At 53.6% G+C, this 18382-nt stretch overlaps 3 protein-coding genes across 3 annotated transcripts in view; 2 read left to right on the top strand and 1 right to left on the bottom strand.

The window, feature by feature from the left end:
* LOC135405248 (zinc finger protein 271-like) overlaps positions 1 to 18382 on the top strand; it is a 774083-nt gene that overhangs the window by 33159 nt on the left and 722542 nt on the right. The window lies entirely within an intron of this gene.
* LOC135405395 (zinc finger protein 239-like) overlaps positions 1 to 18382 on the bottom strand; it is a 669637-nt gene that overhangs the window by 374421 nt on the left and 276834 nt on the right. The gene's annotated exons all lie outside the window — the stretch shown is intronic.
* On the top strand, positions 5893 to 7570 carry LOC135405382 (zinc finger protein 239-like). Its single transcript, XM_064640074.1, has 2 exons — positions 5893 to 6030; positions 6219 to 7570. Exons 1-2 carry the CDS (start codon positions 5979 to 5981, stop codon positions 7154 to 7156), a joined length of 990 nt encoding a protein of 329 aa, XP_064496144.1. The 5' UTR covers positions 5893 to 5978; the 3' UTR covers positions 7157 to 7570.

The raw sequence follows: 18382 nt of genomic DNA, 5'->3' as shown, positions 1-18382 counted from the left end.
CCCCAGTGCCCTCCTAGTGCAGCCCAGTGCCCCCAGTACAGCCCACTGTGTTCCTGTCCCAGGGTGCCAGGTGATCTCTCTTAGAGGGGGGTTGGAAAGGATTTGAAAGGGGGCTGGGGGAGATTTGGGGGGATCTGGGGGTGGTTGGAGGTGGTTTTGGGGGTCTTTGGGTGAGTTAAAACAAGTTCTGGGGGCATTGGGGCATCAAAGAGATCTGTGGAAGGAGGGGATTAAAAGGGAAAATGGAGGTTAGGGGACATTTGGGGGGGGTTAAAGGGGCCTGGAGGGGCCCTCAAAACCCCTGAAATCCCCCCCTCGACACATCAAAACCTTCTCAAGGTCCCCTCAAATGCCCTCAGAGACCTCATCCCTCCCCAGCACCCTCTAAACCCTCTCAGTGACCCGCAAAACCTACCTGGGACCCCCCAGTCCCCTTTAGGGAACCCCCAATCCCCCTCAGAGACCCTCAAAACCGTCTAAGACCCCGTAAACCCCCTAGAGACCCCAAAATTGCCTAAAAGGTCCCGCCAGGACCCCTAAACCTCCTCAGAGACCCCCAAACCCTACCCGGGACCCCCCAAATCTCCTCAGAAACAAAAACCCCCTCAGAGACCCCCAAACCCCTTCAGGAACCTCCAACCACCCCCTGAGTCCCCTCAGGACACCCAACTCCCTCAGGGACCCCTCAAAACCTCCTCGGTTATCCCCGAACCCCCCCGCTAAACCCTCCCGAGCCCCCCCGGGGGGACTTACAGCACTCAGAGCGAACCGCAGGCCCCGCCGCCATCACCGATTCCCGGCTGCGCGCGCACCGCGTTCAGAGAACGCCGCCGCAGCCAATCAGCGCGCGGCCACGCCCCCGCAGACCCGCCCCCGCCCCTGCCGCGTTGGCTGCCGGGAATCGGTGATGGCGGCGAGTCGGTCGGTGAGCTCTGAGTCCCGGCGGGGGGTGCGGGAGAGCGGGGTCTGGGGATCCCCTCGGGGGCTGCGGGGAGCGCGGGTGAGGGTGGAAAGGCTGGAGGGCTCGGGAGGGTTTAATGCGGGGGGTTCGGAGGTTCCCGAGGGTCAGAGCGCAGGGCCTTGGAACCCTCTCGGGGGCCGCGGGGCCCGGAGGCCTCCCAAGAACCCGGATGTTCGATTCGATTCCTGAAAAAGTCCCTCGGAAAAAAAATTCAAAACCACCCAACCAAAAAAAGAACCCTAAAAAAAGGAAAAGTGAGAAAAAGGTCAGGAAAAAACTGCAAGGGCCAGGATGATTTTATTGCTTTGCTTCCGTTTTTCCTTGGTCTCCTCCTTCTCAGAATCTTTGCTCCCTTCCTTTACAGAAAGCTCTTCTGCTGTTCTGTGGTTTTGTGGTCCCTTAGGGGCTTTTAGAGGTCTCTGAGGAGGTTTTGGGGGGTCTCTGAGGAGCTTCGGTGTCGAGGGGGGAGGTTAAAGGTCCCTGAAGGGGTTTGGGAATCCCTGAGGGAGTTTTGGAGTCTCCGAGGGAATTGGGAGGTCCTGGGGGGCCTTGGGGGGAGGGTCTTTGAAAGAGTTTTGGAGGTTTCTAGGGGGATTTAGGGAGTCCCAGACGGTTTTGAGGGTCCCTGAGGGGGTTTTTGGGGTCCCTGAAAGGGCCTCGGGGGTCCCAGGTGGGTTTTGCAGGTCACTGAGAGGGCTTAGGGTGTCCTGGGGGGGAGATGAGGTCTCTGAGGGGATTTAGGGTGTTTTTGAGGAGGTTTTGATGGTTCCAGAGGTGGATTTCTGAGGGGGTTTCAGGGGTTTTGCCTGGATTTTGGGGGGTCTCTGTGTCAGTCCTGTCTGGCCACGGCCAACTAAAACTCCTATGAGGCCATTTCCCATCCCACCACAACGCCTCTGCCAGCCCAACGGACCAACCCCAGGGAAAGGGGATCCCAATTCCCCACTCGAACCCCAGAGACTCTCAAAACTCAGCATACAGAGACTCAGCATACAAAGACACCCTTTAGGTGTCACCTAAAGCCCAGCAGTGGGGTTCAGGGGATCTCCCAGCCCTCAGGGGAGGGGTCCTAGGGGTGCCCCCAAAGTGTGGGGGGGAGATGTACCACATCCGGATAAGGGGATCCCAGTGCCCCCAGTATATCCCAGTGACCTCCCAGTGACCCTCAGTGTGGCCCAGTAACCCCCTCAGTGACTACCCAATGTATCCCAGAGACCTCCCACTGCCCCCCAGGATGGCCCAGTGATCCTGCAGTGAGCGCCCAGTAACCCCCAGTATGGCCCAGTAACCTGCCTGTGTCTCCCTGTGTGTCCTGGTAAGCCCCCAGTAACTCCCCAGTCCCTCCCAGTGCCCCCTGATTCCCTCCAGTGTGTCCCAGTATCCCCCAGTAATCACTCAGTGCCCCTCAAAGGCCCCCAACTGTCCCCAACGTGTCCCCAGATGCCCTTGGCCTTTCTGTGAGTGTGGGAAGCAGTGTGTTTTTGTGGTCAAAGGGTCCAGGGAGGCTCCTGGGGTGAGATGGAGGGTTGTGGACATCAGGGATGGGTTTGGGGACAATGGGGACAGTGGGGAGGGGTTTGTGGACAGTGGAATTAGGGATGTCAAGGGGAGAGTTGGGGCCATGGGGAGGCCCTGGGGACATTGGAGACACCAGGGGGGGCTCGGGGTGTTAAGGGGGGAACTGGGGACACCAAGAGGGTCTTGGGGACACCAGAGGGGTCTCAGAAATCACCTGCTCGTGGAGCTGCCCCTCCCCACCCAAGCCCCTTTAACTCCCCCTAAATGTCCCCAACCTCCATTTTTCCTTAAATCCCCTCCTCCCATAGATCCCTTTGATGCCCCAATGCCCTCCAAACCCATTTTAACTCCCCTAAATGCACCCAAAGATCCCCAAAACCGCCCAAATCCCCATCCAACCACCCCCCAGATTGCCCTATTTCTCCTTCAGCCCCCCCTCAAATCCCTTCCACCCACCCCCCCCCAAAGAGGGATCACCTGGCACCCTGGGACAGGAACGCAGTGGGCTGTACTGGGGGCACTGGGCTGTACTGGGAGGGCACTGGGGGGGCTCAGGTGTCCCAGGACAACGTGGCCCAGCTCCAGGAGAGATCCGGGGAGCAGTGAGGAGGTACTGGTCTGCCCTGGTCTGTCCTGGTCTGTACCCCCAATCCCCAAAGCCCCTCCCCAGCTCCCCCAGGACCCTCCCAGACCCCCAAGCCCCCCAGGCCCCCCCAGGCCCCTGAGTTGGTCCTGGTGCCCCTTGAGCATCTGCAGCTGCTGCAGAACCAGGCATTTCATCAGCAAATGTGCAAGTGACACCAAGCTGGGGGTGTGTTGATGTGCTGGAAGGCTCTGCAGAGGGACCTGGGTGAGGAAGAGTGTGTCAGCAGGAGCAAGGAGGTGATTGTTGGGCTGGACTGAGCGCTGGTGAGGCCACCCCTGGAGTGCTGTGTCCAGCTCTGGGCCCCTGAGTTGAGGAAGGCCCTGGAGGGGCTGGAGCAGGAGCAGAGAAGAGCAGCGAGGCTGGGGAAGGGAGTGGAGCACAAGTGGTGTGAGGAGAGGCTGAGGGAGCTGGGGGTGCTGAGGCTGGAGAAGACGAGGCTCAGGGGAGACCTCCTGACTGTCTGCAAGTCCCTGCCAGGAGGTTGGAGCCAGGTGGGGGTGGGGCTGTTCTGCCAGGAAGCAGCAGTAGGACAAGAGGGCTGGGTCTTGAGCTGTGCCAGGGGAGGTTTAGGTTGGATATGTGGAAGCAATTTTTTGCTGAGAGAGTAATCAGGCCTTGGAATGGGCTGGGCAGGGAGGGGGTGGAGTCAGCGTCCCTGGAGGTGTTGAAGGTGAGACTGGATGTGGCCTCAGTGCCGTGGTCTGGGAAGCACAGCAGGGTTGGATCAAGGGTTGGACTTGATGATCTCGGAGGTCTTTTCCAACCCAACTGATTCTGTGATTCTCTGATTCCCATTCCTATGGCAGCACATGCTTGAGGCTCTATCCCCAGGGTGATAGAGATGTCTGTCCATATGTATCTCCAAGGTTAGTCTGTAAATGTGTGGTGTTAGAAAAGCAGGCTAAGTTGTGGGCTGGTTGTAGAAGGAGACAGAAGCCCAGAGGCCAGTGCAAGCAGGCAGCCCTCAGCTTGCACATGATGTCCCCTCCCTGCAGGTTCCTATCCTTGAGCCCAGGCCCTGAGGTGAGGCTGAGAAGTGGCGCGGAGGTGAGCCCAGAGCTGTCCCTGAGGTGAGGCTGAGAATAAGTGCAAGGCAGAGGTGCTGCTGAGGAAGGAGAGCCCCGTGGTTGGGAAGAGACAGAAGCTGTGAGTGCCCATCCCTGAGAAGGTGCTGTGTCCATCCCCTGTGTGCCAGGTGAGCTGGGGCTTTGCTGCAGAGCTGCGGGCGCTGATTTGAGCGTCTCCAAGTGCTGAGATGGTGGGCACCCAGGAACACAAACTGTGCCTGGCCACAGAGCCTGCAAGGAGGAGCAGAGACAGCAGTGTCAGTGTGGGGGGACAGGTTGTCCCTGTACCTTCCCCTGCAGGCCCTGGCTGTCCCTGCTGAGCCCCTGTCCATCCCCATCAGGTCCCTGCCCGTCCCCCCGGGCTGAGCTCCCCCCAGGAAGTGCCATGGAGCTGAAGCTGCTGCCATCCCCCCCCTGCAGCTGCTGCCCCAGGCAAGGGAGCAGCAAAGGCAGGGCCAAGAGCAGAGGCAGCAGCAGGGGAGCCCTGGGGGGGCCGGGAAGCTCTTGTGTGGGTCAGGAAAGAGGCGCTGGGCACGAGGCCGGGGCTGTGGTGAGCAGGCCCAGCCCTCACATCCCCCCAGCCAACGCCGGCTGCCCGGGGGGCTTGGGAGGGACCCCCAGCCTGTGTGCCCCACACTGAGCTGGCAGAGAGAGAGCCAAGGGACAGGGTTACTTGCCTTTAACCCTGGAGAGTGGGGGAGGCTGGAGAGAGGAGGAAGCTGTGAGAGCCCTGAGAGCCTTTAGAGGGGGGAGCTCGGGCCTCCTGTGCCGAGCCAGCGCTCGGGGCTGTGCTGTTGGTGCCAAAGTGCCCCTGGTCAGGCTGAACCCAGAGCCCTCTCACGTGTCAGAGGGCCCGATCTGCTTCCTGCTCTCATTGCCCTGGGGCTGCCTCTGGTGTCCCGTGACCTATAGGGCTGTTTGGTTGCCTTGGGCACAGCCGGCCCTTGTGCAGGGCTGTGCCCTGGGTGGCACTTGAAGGTGGGCAGGAGGTATTTTTTGGGGGTGCTGGGCTGCGTTGGTGGCAGAGCCCCGGCGGTGGCTGGGGGGATGCGGGTCCCCCCCCATGGTGGCTGTTGGTGTTTCTGGGTCAGGCCCCACCAGCTCCATTGTCAGCCCGGTGCCAGTGGGGGGGACACAGCGGGTTTGGGGCCCCCCGGGAGTGCCGGGGGTGGGTGTGGAGCCCGGAAGCTGCCGAGTGTGGAGGGCGGAGCGGGGCGATGCCGGAGCTGGGGGACCCCCGGCAGCCTGGAAAGGGGAGCACAGGGAAGGGAAAGCCCTGACAGTGGGGACCCCTGGGATCCCTGGGACAACAAAGTGGAGAACTTGGAGAGAGGGAATGTCTGGGAACTCGGCATCCTGAAGGCGAGAGTGAGAGGAGAAGCGACCCTTGGGTACCCCAACGCTCCCAGCATCCCTGAGTGGGACCCCCAGCATCTCAGAAAGGGAAGCTATTCCCAACTCCAGAAAGGACAGACCAGAGACGGGTAAGTCCTCGGAGAATTTCTTTGGGTTAACCTTTGTATTTTGGAGTAATTTCTTAGCTGAACCTCAACTTTTTGCAGTTTGGGTGGATGAGGGTCTTCTTGCTATTTTTGAGAGGGTTTTTGCCTGATTCTCGGAGGTTTGGGTTTTTCTGGGCTGAATCTTGGTGTTTTTGGAGGTTTTTGTGGACACAGGATGCCTGGTGAGTTCTAGAGATGGACTTGGGCAGGAGGAACCCCCAAGCCAACGCACTCAGCCCTTGTTTTCCCCCCATCAGGATTTGTCCTTCCCAAAGCTTGGGCAGATGGAGGAGGAGGCTGCGAGGAAGAGGAAGATGCCTTGGGCCCCCCAGGCAGGTGAGGAGGAAGTCAGTGTCCCTTTGGGCGGGTGTTGTGCTGGCTCTGTCAGCCGAGCATGGCCCCGGCTGCAGGACAACCCCGCTGGCGCCGCCGTCCTGCCGGGGCCGGAGTTGGGGGGATGTCCTTGGCCTTCCCTGTGGGCCGGAGGCAAATCCCCTGCCTGTCCTTCTTGCTTCCTGCCCCAGGCCCCGAGCTGAGGACGGAGAGCCCGGAGGACAAATCCCCCCATGAGACCCTGGTGGGAGAGGCCGTTTTGAAGGGCTCCCCGGCGCAGGAAGGCAGCGGGGCGGAAAAGGGCTGGAGATCCCCCCACAGGAGGGGCTCCAAAGCCATCCCAGGGTGCTCTGAGGAGGAAAGAGCCAGCCTGTGCTGGGAAGGCAGCCGGAGCTTGAGGGGGAGCTCTGAGCTGGTGGTCCCTGAGCAGCCTCCCAGCAGTGAGAAGCCCTTCAAGTGTTTGGAATGTGGGAAGAGCTTCAGGAAGAGCGCCCACCTGATCCGACACCAGCACATCCACACTGGAGAACGTCCCTACACATGTGGGGAATGTGGGAAGAGCTTCAGTAACAGCTCCAACCTCCTCACTCACCAGCACATCCACACGGGGGAACAGCCATACACGTGTGGGGAATGTGGGAAGAGCTTCAACCAAAGCTCCAACCTGATCCGACACCAGGCCATCCACACTGGAGAACGGCCCTACACGTGTGGGCAATGTGGGAAGAGCTTCAGTGACAGCTCCACCCTCCGCTCCCACCAGCACATCCACACTGGGGAACGGCCCTACAAGTGCTTGCAATGTGGGAAGAGGTTTCAGCGCAGCTCAACTCTCCTCAGGCATGAGCAGACACACACGGATGAGAGGCCCTTCCGCTGCACTGACTGCGGGAAAGGCTTCAGCCGGAACTTCACCCTCATCACCCACCGGCGCATCCACACCGGGGAAAGGCCCTACAAGTGTGGGGAGTGTGGGAAGAGCTTCACCCACAGCTCTAACTTGACCTCACACAAACAGACCCACGGTAAGAGAAGCCCTACCAGTGCCCCAACTGTGGGAAGAGCTTCGGCCGCTGCTTCCACCCTGAATGAACCCCCTGATGGTGAGGCAACCCCTGGAGTCCAGTGACTGTCAGTCCATCCCTTTCTACCACAAAGGGCCAGTCCCCTTTCCCATGTGCAAGTTCTTCCAACAGAACCCTTCTTGGGGGGTGTGTGGAGATTCCTGCCTTGGCTGGGGACCCCCCAAGGTCAGTCCTGGAGGTTGAGAGCAGAGATATCCCCATGAGCGTTGGTCTGGGGGAGTTCCATCCATCTCTAATTAAGAATTATTGCTTTTGTGCCAGCTTCAGTAGAATTGCTTCAACAATTGCTTTAGCATAGAACACTGTCCTATCTTATCCTGTACTCCTGGTAGTTTTAGTGTTTCTATTGTGCAGTAAATAATTGTGATGAAGATCTTTTGTCTGATCATTTGTAACCCTAAATAACTCATTTCTATCAATAGATCTGATTTGCCATCATTAAAACCTGGGGGACAAAAGTGGTTCAGTCACACCTCTCCAATTCCTCTAAACTGAAAGTGTTGGCATAATCCAAGGCTGAGATTGGATCCAGAAGCCCCCAGCACCCCACAGGAAGTTGGGAGCTCAGGGGGCCACCCTTTTATGCCCAAAGACCCCCATGGGACCGTTGGACCCACCAAACCACCCCTCCTTTTCCACCCTTCTCCCTGTTCCTCCCACTTTCCCATTGTCCCCTCAGTCCCCAGTTTCCCCCATGAACAGTTTTGGGGTCCCAACCCCCACTTTTTACCTCCTTTCCTTTGGTTGTTGAAGGGTAAACTGAGGCTGCACACACAGAGTTCCATTGTGGGACTTGTACACTGGCACTGTCCTGTGTCCCCTTTTATTCCTCTTCTCTTGTGAGCAGCACCCCGTGTTTGTCTTTTAGTCCATTGGAATTCCCAGCATGGCCCCAAAGCAGTGCCCTGATCCCACACATTCCCCTCCCCTCATGTGCTGGCTGCGTTCAGCCACCAGAGAAAAACACAGGCTGGTCGTGCAGGTTGGTTCAAGTGCATTTCCACTTGGAGAAACAACCTTCTCTCTCTCCAAGCACTCAGCCAAGGTCCATCCTCCCTTTGCATTCCCATGAACTCAGTGCAGGTGCCGAGTGACTCCGCTTGGTCCCACCTCTGCCCCTGTTTTGTTTGGACACGCAGAGTTCACGGCCAAGAGGGCCAGGACCTGGCTCCTTGTCTTGGGGCTTGTCCCATGTGCTTCCTGAGGACTCGGAATATTGAAACCAGACAGATTCTGAAACCCCTGCTCCTGATGCTGCCACAGTGCCCATACACTGGCACTGCAGGCATGGCCTGCACTGAATGGCCAGTGCAGCAGGAGCCGTGGCTGCGGCAGCTGCCGGGATTGCTGCAGAGATGATCCAAGCAATCAGCCATCCACTGAGGATTTCTGCATTTCACAGTTTCCTTCATTCACTGTATCCTGCATTATCCTCCCAGCTTCTGCTTAGGTTCCCTGGGAGCCCCAGTTTGGCTCTTCTGCCCATGGGAATTGTTAATGATAAATGGAGGGTAGGTACGTTTTGATCTGTGATAACTCTGAAATAACAAGGATTACTTACAGGGGTGTTAAAGGTATTGTCAGTCACACAAATCACAACGTCAGGTGTGGCCAAGAAGGGATCTGAGTGACAAGGACACACTACGACTGAGTCATTAAGCCAGTCAGGAAGAGTTGGTAGATCCAGTGAATTCCAAGAACAGTGTCTTCCTGATGGGACATCCGGGCAGGGCTTGCTCTGCTCAGCATTCCCTGCCTCCTCCCAGGATTCTTGAGGGACAGCCTCTGCAGCTGCAGGATCGGATTGTGGGCCGTGTCCACTCAGGATAAGGTTCCATCAGAGGGCTGGAAGCCAACAGGGTCCTGTGGGAGACAGAACACAAGCACAGCCCTTCCCCACACTGAACACGATAAGATCTTGTCATTAGGTGTCTTCTTGTGGGTTTTTATTCAGTACTTCTTGATCTAAATTCAAAAAACTGAGGGTAAATACAGCGCTGTCTACTTGGGGTGTCACATTCTTCCTTTTCTGTTTTAAAAGTATGGTTTTTAATACAGAGCACACATTTCTTGCACCTGGGATAGGCACAAGTGATAAGACCACATTTATTTCTTTTTGGTTTTCTGTCTTCTTTTATTTTCTCTTTTTTCTTTTTAGTTTTTTTCTTTTTCTTCTCTCTTTTTTCTTCTTTTTTTCTTTTTTTTCATTTTTTTTCTTTTTTTTTTTCTTTCTTTTTTCCTCCTTTTTCTCTCGTTTTCCTTTTTTCTCTTTTCCTTTTTTTCCTTTCTTATTTCTCTTTTTTCTTCTTTTTCTCATTTTTATTCCCTTTTTTTCTTTATTTTTTTCTTTTTTTTTCCCTTTTTTTCTTTTACATTGTTTTCTATCAGTTGTATTTTCAAGGAAGATTTAAACACATATCAAAACAATCTCCATGTACCTATCTTATGACAACAGATAATCCAAAGCAGTGCCCTGATCCCACACATTCCCCTCCTCTCATGTGCTGGCTGTGTTCAGCCACCAGAGAAAAACACAGGCTACCACGCAGAGCATTCCAAGTGGTTTCCACTTTGGCAAACAGCACTCTCTGGATGGAAAACACCAGTCAAAGCCAAAACACTCCTTGTTGATCCTGATTAACTGAATGCAGCTGCTGCTGCCTTAACTTGTTCTCACAAAACTTCTCAGGGTTTCTTTGCTTCCAGGAGGCCCCACATGTCCCAATGGACCCTTGATTCCATGGGGTTCCAAACTGTCTCAGGAATACTTTGGTTCCATGAGGCCCTGCATATCCTGATGGCCCCTGGGTTCCATGAGGATGCACAGTCTCAGAATTCCTTGGCTTCAGTGAGGCTTTGTAGTGTCCCAATGGCCCCTTGACTCCAGGAGTTTCCATAGTGTCCCAATGGCCCCTTGGTTCCACAAGGCCCTGCAGTGTCCTAATGGCCTCCTGATTCCACAAGGTTCCACAGTGTCCCTGTGTTCCTTTAGTTCCATGACAGTCCGCAGTGGAACAGAGTCCCTTTGGGGCCATAAGGCCCTGCAGGATCACAATGGCCCCTTGATTCCATGAGGTTCCAATTTGTCCATGGGTTCCCTTGGCTCCATAGGGCCCTGTAGTGCCAAACTGACCCCTGGATTCCATGAGTTTCCACAGTGTCCTTGGGTCCATAGGGCCTTCAGTGTCACAATGCCTCTTTGATTTGCAGTGTCCCAGGGTTCCCTTGTTTCCATGAGGCACTGCAGTGATACAACGCCCCCCTGGTTCCATGAGGTTCCAAAATGTTTCAGGGTTCCTTTTGTTCTCCAAGGCCTCAGATGTTAAATGGTCCCCTGGTTCCACAAGATTTCACAGTGTCCCTTTGTTCCTTTCTTTCCATGAGGCCCTGCAGTGCCACAATGGCCCCTTGATTCCATGAGGTTGCACAGTGTCATCACAGAGCTGAGCCCCCCCAGATGGAAGTTTGGGGGAGATTAGGAGGAACTGAGACAAAAAGGACTGGATATTTGGGGAAGGAAAGAGGGGCTTATCCAACAGAGGGGAACGATTTTTATGAGGTAAAACCAGGTTCAGTTAAGGCTGAGGGTGCTGAAACACTGACTGTGCAAACACTCCTGATGAACTTTTACACTGTTTCTGACCTCAAGCCCCAATCCAAAAGTGCTGCCGCACCCACTGAAAGGAATCCACTTCTCTAATCGCAACCTCAACCTGACCTCAAAGGCAAAGCCCAAACCCAGAACTCCAGACTCTTATTTGTCCTCTAATGCCCACCCCAATCCCAAACCTGCATTGTTGGTATGAAAAGCCAAGCTTTAATCCTAACCCAGCCCAAAACCCTAATCATGAACCAGACACTGCCAGCAGAAAAACAAACCTCCCAAAGTTCTGCCTGATTCCCACCCTGAGCTCTAAACCCCAAGCCCTGACCATTAACCACCCCCACAGCCCTTGGGAGCAGGGCAAGGACCTGGAAGGCTCAGAGCAGGCCCAGGGGGTTGGCAGAGGAACGGGAGGTGACCTGGATCTGCTCAGCTCTGCAGTGACCCCAGGAGAAGGGCCTGGGCTCTGGGAGGGATGTCCTGTGGCACCGGGGCTCAGGATCCAAGTTCAGAAGGCCAAGTGCACATGGCAACAGCCAGAGCTGGTGCAGAGACATCAGGGAGGGTCTAGAAATGCTGCTGGGAGGGGGTGGGAAAGCAGGAGGGGTGTGTGCAGCCTGCAAGGCCAGAGCAGCAGCAGGGCCAGGGCAGGACAGCCTGCAGGAGAGATGGCCAAGGGCTCTGGCAGGGCTGCAAGGCCCAAAGGCACCCAGGCCTTTGTCCCCTTGCCTCTGGCAGCTGCCTCTGCCACTCAGGCCACCACAACCAACTTTCCTGGCAGGTTCTGCCCTTGGGTTCTGCCTCGCCCCTCCCTCAGGAGTCTGGCAGGGGTTGCCCAGTTTTGGGCCTTTGTTGTTCCTCCCCCTCCCATCCCAGTGCCCCCCAAACAGCCCTGAGCCAGCCGGGAGGGACAGGATCTGCTGGGCCAGGGCCTGGGGCTCAGGCCTTGGCCTTTGTGCTCCACAAAACCAAGGCAGGCTTTGCTCAGCATTGCAGGGACCTGCCCAGAGCCTTTGTCTGCCTGCACTCCTGGCCTCCAAGGAGCTGCTCCAAGGAGTCCCTGGGGAGGCTTTGTCAGTGCCTGCCCTCAGTGGGGCCCAGCAATGCTTCAAGGCACTTGGAGTTTGGCTTCTGACTTCTTCAGCAGCTGCTTCAATCTTCTCTCAGTACCTCAGGATGATGGGCTGGGCTGCAAACACACCGTGGGGCTCATTAAAATCCAGAAATCCCTCAGGATCTCTTTGTCTTCCTTTAATTGTCTTCAAGGCCATTTCAAAACAATTCTTCAAAGTTTTTACTTCTTTTTTTTAGTTCAATTATGGATATTTTTTAAATCAGGGAGGAGGTGATAGAGGTGTTCTCCAAGTGATCTTGATGCTGAGTGTCTCCTCAGGAGATCCAGACTGACCCTGGATGATCAACCTTGCTCCTCACCCCCCAACCTCACCAGTTCTGACATGGCCCATCTTGGACTGACAGCTGATGCAACTCCAAACACACTGTGGGACCCATTAAAACACTGAAAAACAAATTATTTTTCTTCCTTTTATTGTCTTCAAGACTTAAACAGCTAATTGGAGTTGTTTTGTAGTTTAGCTAAGCAAGAAGATTTTAAAGCGGAAGTCACTAAAAATAATTTTTTTGATGAAAGGGAATGATTTACACAGAGCCTTGGGATGCAAGACGGTCAGAGCACAAAGGATTTGGATCCAAAGATAAGGGGGCAAAAGAGATTAGTAGCACTTAATCATTGACCAATTGAACAGTTATCAACTGGTTCAATAGCATTTGCTACAATTTTAACAGTGACTGAATTACAGATTCACAATAACAACATTCATCATCATCATGGCTGGGCTTCGCGAACGAAGATTTGGGAAGGCTCTATCCACATTTGTTACAGGCATGCTGGTGGCTAATGAAGCCAATACGAGACAGACATAACGGATTGCGAAAGGCACAGCAGAAAGACTCCTTAGATGGTAAATTCTGCAAGACACGGTTCTTTCTGCGTTGTCTTTTCTCCTCAAGGGTGATCCTGTGTGTGTTCTCAAAGGAGACAGCAGCATTATAGATGGTGTGTCTCCAGGCCTCCCGATTTGAGGCCAGAGTAGACCAGTTATGGTGATCAATATGGCCAAGGCTGAGATGTTGTTTCAGGGAGTCCTTGTATTATCTCTTCGGGGCTCCTCTCTTGTGGCAGCTGGTGGCAAGTTCACCATAAAGCAGGATCTTAGGGAGGCGGTGGTTGGTCCTTCATCCTTGAGACGTGCCCTGCCCAATGCAGCTGTGTTCTCAGCAACATGGCCTCAATACTTGTGACTGCTGCTTGTTCTAGTACAGATGTCATGGCTAGGCTTTGCGAACGAAGATTTGGGAAGGCTCTATCCACATTTGCTACAGGCACGCTGGTGGCTTATGAAGCCAATACGTGACAGACATATCCGATTGCAAAAGGCACAGCAGAAAGACTCCTTAGATGGTGTATTCTGCAATACACGGTTCTTTCTGCGTTGCCTTTTCTCCTCGAGGGTGATCCTGTGTGTGTTCTCAAAGGAGACAGCAGCATTATAGATGGTGTGTCTCCAGGCCTCCCGATTTGAGGCCAGAGTAGACCAGTTATGGTGATCAATATGGCCAAGGTTGAGATGTTGTTTCAGGGAGTCCTTGTATCTTTTCTTCGGGGCTCCTCTCATGCGGCAGCCAGTGGCAAGTTCACCATAGAGCACGATCTTAGGGAGGTGGTAATCCTTCATTCTGGAGACGTGCCCTGCCCATCGCAGCTGTGTTCTCAGCAACATGGCCTCAATACTTGTGATAGCTGCTTGCTCTAGAACAGATGTGTTGGTCACGTAGTCTGACCAGTGGATGTTTAGAATTGTGCAGAGGCAGCGTTGATGGAAGCGTTCTAAGAGACGCAGGTGGTGGCGGTAGATGACCCATGATTCGGAACCATATAAGAGAGTAGACAACACTATGGCTTTGTAAACACTGATCTTGGTACTTTTCTTCAAGTGTTTATTACGCCATACTCTTTTGTGGAGTTTTCCAAAAGCACTATATGCCTTTGCTAATCTGTTGTCTATCTCTCCGTCGATCTTACCATCCAAGGAGATGAGGCTGCCTAGGTAATTAAACTGCTGGACTGATTTGAGCTCTGATTCGCCAATGGCGATATGGGGATGATGGAAGACTTCCTGAGGTGCTGGTTGATAGAGAACTTCTGTCTTCTTTAAGCTGACTTCCAGCCCAAAGAGCTCAGCAGCGTCTGCAAAGCAGGATGCTAAACGCTGCAGAGCTGCTTCTGTGTGTGCAACAAGGGCGGCGTCATCAGCATAAAGCAGCTCCTGGACAAGATGATTTAAGGTCTTGGTGTGGGCCTTCAGTCGCCTTAGGTTGAAAAGGCTTCCATCAGTACAGTATCGAATGTAGATACCATCCTGATCCTCGAGGTCTGCCGTGGCCCTTTGGAGCATCATGCTGAAAAAGACTGTATCCCAGTTCACAGAATCACAGAATTAATTAGGTTGGAAAAGATCTCTGAAATGATCAAGTCCAACTTATAACCCAACACCACCATGTCAACCAGACCATGGCATCAAGTGCCACATCCAGTTGTTTCTTAAACACCTCCAAGGACCCCCTCCCTGGGCAGTCCATTCCCACGTCTAATCACGCTTTCAGTGAAGAAAGTCTTCCTCATGTCCACCTGAAATCTCCCCTGGTGCAGCTTAAGACTGTGTCCTGTTGTCCTGTCACTTGTTGCCTGGGAGAAGAGGCTGACCCCCACTGGCTACAACCTCCTTTAAGGTGGTTGTAGAGAGTGACAAGGTCTCCCCTGAGCCTCCTTTTCTGCAGCTTAAACCCCCCCAGCTCCCTCAGCCGCTCCTCACAGGACATGCACTGCAGATCCTTCACCAGCTCTGTTGCCCTTCTCTGGACCTGCTGCAGCACCTCAATGTCCTTCCTAAACTGAGGGCTCCAGAACTGGCCGCAGAACTTGACGTGTGGCCTCCCCAGTGCTGAGTCCAGGGGGACAGTCACTGTTGTGAGAACGCTTTTGTTCCACGTTTTCACGGCGTTTGTGACAGATCAGATCAAGTGACCTTACGGGGATGGTTCTACCCCTGGCACAGGCGGTGCAAGCCCAGCAGTTGTTACACGGGACGTGCTGAGGGAGAAAAGCGCCTCCGTGTGCGGAACAGCCGCGCTCCCGAGTGGCCCCGAAGGCCCCCGGCACCCGCTGCCAGGCAGCGCCGGGGGCGGGAGCTCCAGGATCGCCGCCGGGAGAGCGCGTCCTGCTCCCTGCGGCCCTTCCTGCCGGGCCGGAGCCGGCCGGGGGTGCCGGGCCGCCGCTGCCGGGGCCGGGAGCGACCGCGAGGCACCGCCGCCCGAGCCGCTCCTCGGGCGAGGCGAAGCCGAAGTGCCCCCGCCCCGGCTCCCCGCCCGCAGCGGGACGGTGAGTGCCCGCCCGGGGCACCCGCCGGGGCCGCCCCGCCTGGGCCCTGCGCGGCCCGGCCCCGCCTCGGGAGGGGCGGGAGCGGCGGGGGGGCCGCGGGACGGGCCCTGTGTACGGGCTGTGTCCGTGTGTGGGGGGACACGGCTGGGCGGGGGCACCGCGGGGTGTCCCTGGGCCATGGGCGTGTGTCACAGAACCGCGGGATGGGGCGAGTGGGAAGGGACCTTGAAGATCATCCAGTTCCAACCCCCCAACACCTGCAGTCGAAGGCTCGGAGCCTCGTTCCCCCTGGCCTTGAACACTGTCCTTCAGTGTGCAGGGATACATGGCTGTGTTTTGGTGCAGCGTTTGTACAGGTGTGTGTATATGCACACAGGTATTTCAGTGTGAAGCTGTGCAAGAGCCTCCCTGGGCACTGCCGTGTACCTTTGTATGTGTGTACACCTGTGCCTGTGGTTGTTTCCCGTGTGTAGAAGCTCATCCCATAAGCAGTTGCACACAATGTCATGTAAGGCAGGGCTCTGCTGACATCCTCCTGGGTAGTTTCAGTATTGCCATCTGAGGACTTCCCTTCTCTGATTTCACGAGCTAACTCCTGCAGTGCCAAGTTGTGGCAAGGCAGGGGCAGGAGCAAGAAAACCAGTCTCTCTGTCCAATACAGAAGGTGGGAGGGTGGGAGGGCAATTCCCTCTTGGGATGGATTCTTCTGACGAAGAGTGTTCTGTCTCTTTTGGGCTGTAGGGTTGCTGTAGGGTTGCTGCCAAAGGTGTGTGCAGATGGACAGATAAACAAGGTCAAGATGACCAAGTATGAAATGATGAGGAAACACACGGCAGAACACTTTACAACTGTTGTAATCTTGGCCTGCCTGAAAAGAAGATGAAGAAAAAGTTTTAAGATTTGTCCTGTAATTTCATAGTCTTTTTTTTGACTTTAAAGTTTTTGAAGAAAACTAGGATGTTTTTGCAGCTCCTTCTGTTGTAAACTAATTTTAAAAGGTGAAAAAAGAACACAGAGGTCTTGAGTATTTGTCTCAGTAGTTAACAAAGTCCAGTGAAAGGTCAGTAATGGTTGGGATATTTCATTTTTTCATGGCTAGGCTTCGCGAACGAAGATTTGGGAAGGCTCTATCCACATTTCTTACAGGCACGTTGGTGACTTATGAGGCCAATACGTGACAGACATATCCGATTGCAAAAGGCACAGTAGAAAGACTCTTTAGATGGTATATTCTGCAGAACATGGTTCTTTCTGCGTTGTCTTTTCTCCTCGAGAGTGATCCTGCGTGTGTTCTCAAAGGAGACAGCTGCGTTATAGACGGTGTTTCTCCAGACCTCCCGATTGGAGGCCAGAGTAGACCAGTTATGGTGATCAATATGGCCAAGGCTGAGATGTTGTTTCAGGGAGTCCTTGTATCTTTTCTTCGGGGCTCCTCTCTTGCGGCAGCCGGTGGCAAGTTCACCATAAAGCAGGATCTTAGGGAGGCGGAAAAACGAGAAGATGCAAAAAACGAGCTCGAGAGTCAGAGACACATCCTCATAGAGGTACAGGCAATGCTCTAACTTTATTCCAAAAATACACACATTATCAAGGGTCCTACAGGGTTCACATGCTCTATTCTAACTTTCTATTGGTTACATTTACTTTCACACACTATATCTATAACTTCATTGGCTCTACTAGCCAAGGCACATTTCCAGGTCCCCCCATCTTCTGGTTTCTCACACCCTGGATAACAACCTCCTTCCTTGTTTTCCTCTATGCAGCTTTCTGATATCTGCTGCTCAAGGACACACATCTGCTGCTGGAGAACACAGGTCCCTGCTGTCCGGCACACAGGCCGGATTTGTGCAAGCAGGCCTGATGCAGTATATGTCCTGCATCATCTAAGATTTTCTCAACAAGGCGGTGGTTGGTCCTTCATCCTTGAGACGTGCACTGCCCATCGCAGCTGTGTTCTCAGCAACATGGCTTCTATACTTGTGACTGCTGCTTGCTCTAGAACAGATGTATTGGTCACATAATCTGACCAGTGGATGTTTAGGATTGTTCAGAGGCAGCGTTGATGGAAGCGTTCTAGGAGACGCAGGTGGTGGCGGTAGATGACCCATGATTCGGAACCATACAAGAGAGTAGACAGCACTATGGCTTTGTAAACACTGATCTTGGTACTTTTCTTCAAGTGTTTATTACGCCATACTCTTTTGTGGAGTTTTCCAAAAGCACTATATGCCTTTGCTAACCTGTTGTCTATCTCTCCGTCAATCTTACCATCCAAAGAGATGAGGCTGCCTAGGTAATTAGGCATTGTCACTGGAACCCGACAACAAAAATTTCTGTGGAAAATCACAATTTTCCTCCCAGAAGATTTTTCTACCCAGTGAAGAGACTCTCTGAGTAAAATACCTAATTAATATTTGTCAGTGCAACCTACACAAGCCTACACATGGGTCTCTTGTGTTTGCCACTGGGTGGTGTGGGGAGAGAAGTGGTCACAGTGTTTTTCCCAGTCCCTTATTTTACTGGTAGAGAATCTGTATGGCTTTTTAGCACTATTAAACCCAAATATAACTCCAGGTATGTTTGATTAGAACAATGAATAAACTCTCTGATTGAAAATCAGAATTAGTGTTCCCATTGTTGCCAGTAAACACTTTGATGGATGGCTTGAGCTCCAAAATACATCTGAGATACTGTTGTTGATACTTAAATTTGTCATTTTGGCAATATCAGCTGAAGACCAGGAAACTTTGTTCTCCTCACCACAACCAACTCCCATATTAGTCTATTAGATTTTTATGCTGATTTTGCCAGTTCAAGTTAATGTCTGTTTTCTAATGTTGCAGCAAATCCAAAGACAATTTAGATATGCCAGCAGGTTGTCTTCTCCCAAGAGCTTGTTCAATCCCACTGGATTTTTGGGATTCATAAAAGTGTCATTTAAACAGCTGTTTGGATTGGCAACACCAGGAAATTTTAGGATTTTTTCCAAAACACATCTGCTGAATGCAGTTTGATCCTTTTCTAGTAGTTTGTAATTGCATTGTCTGAAAATTTGACTGCAAGCCAGCAGGTTAACTGAAAAGCAGAGTTTCAGGTTTATTTTAGGTATGTGATGACTTTGGCAACCAGTGATGAGTTGTGCCAACATGGTCTCAGCTGCCCTCAGAATGCTCCCAGTCACCCCCAGTATGACCCCAGCCACCT

The sequence above is a fragment of the Pseudopipra pipra genome, chromosome W (genome assembly GCF_036250125.1).
Source record: "Pseudopipra pipra isolate bDixPip1 chromosome W, bDixPip1.hap1, whole genome shotgun sequence".
NCBI classification, from domain to species: Eukaryota; Metazoa; Chordata; class Aves; order Passeriformes; family Pipridae; genus Pseudopipra; species Pseudopipra pipra.
This window is presented reverse-complemented; position numbering and strand designations above follow the sequence as displayed.

Bases quoted from the DNA above. Each gene is read 5' to 3' on its own strand.
- LOC135405382 (XM_064640074.1), top strand. From the start codon at position 5,979: ATGGAGGAGGAGGCTGCGAGGAAGAGGAAGATGCCTTGGGCCCCCCAG. The intron at 6,031-6,218 runs GTGAGGAGGAAG...TTCCTGCCCCAG, and splicing joins GCCTTGGGCCCCCCAGGCAG to GCCCCGAGCTGAGGACGGAG.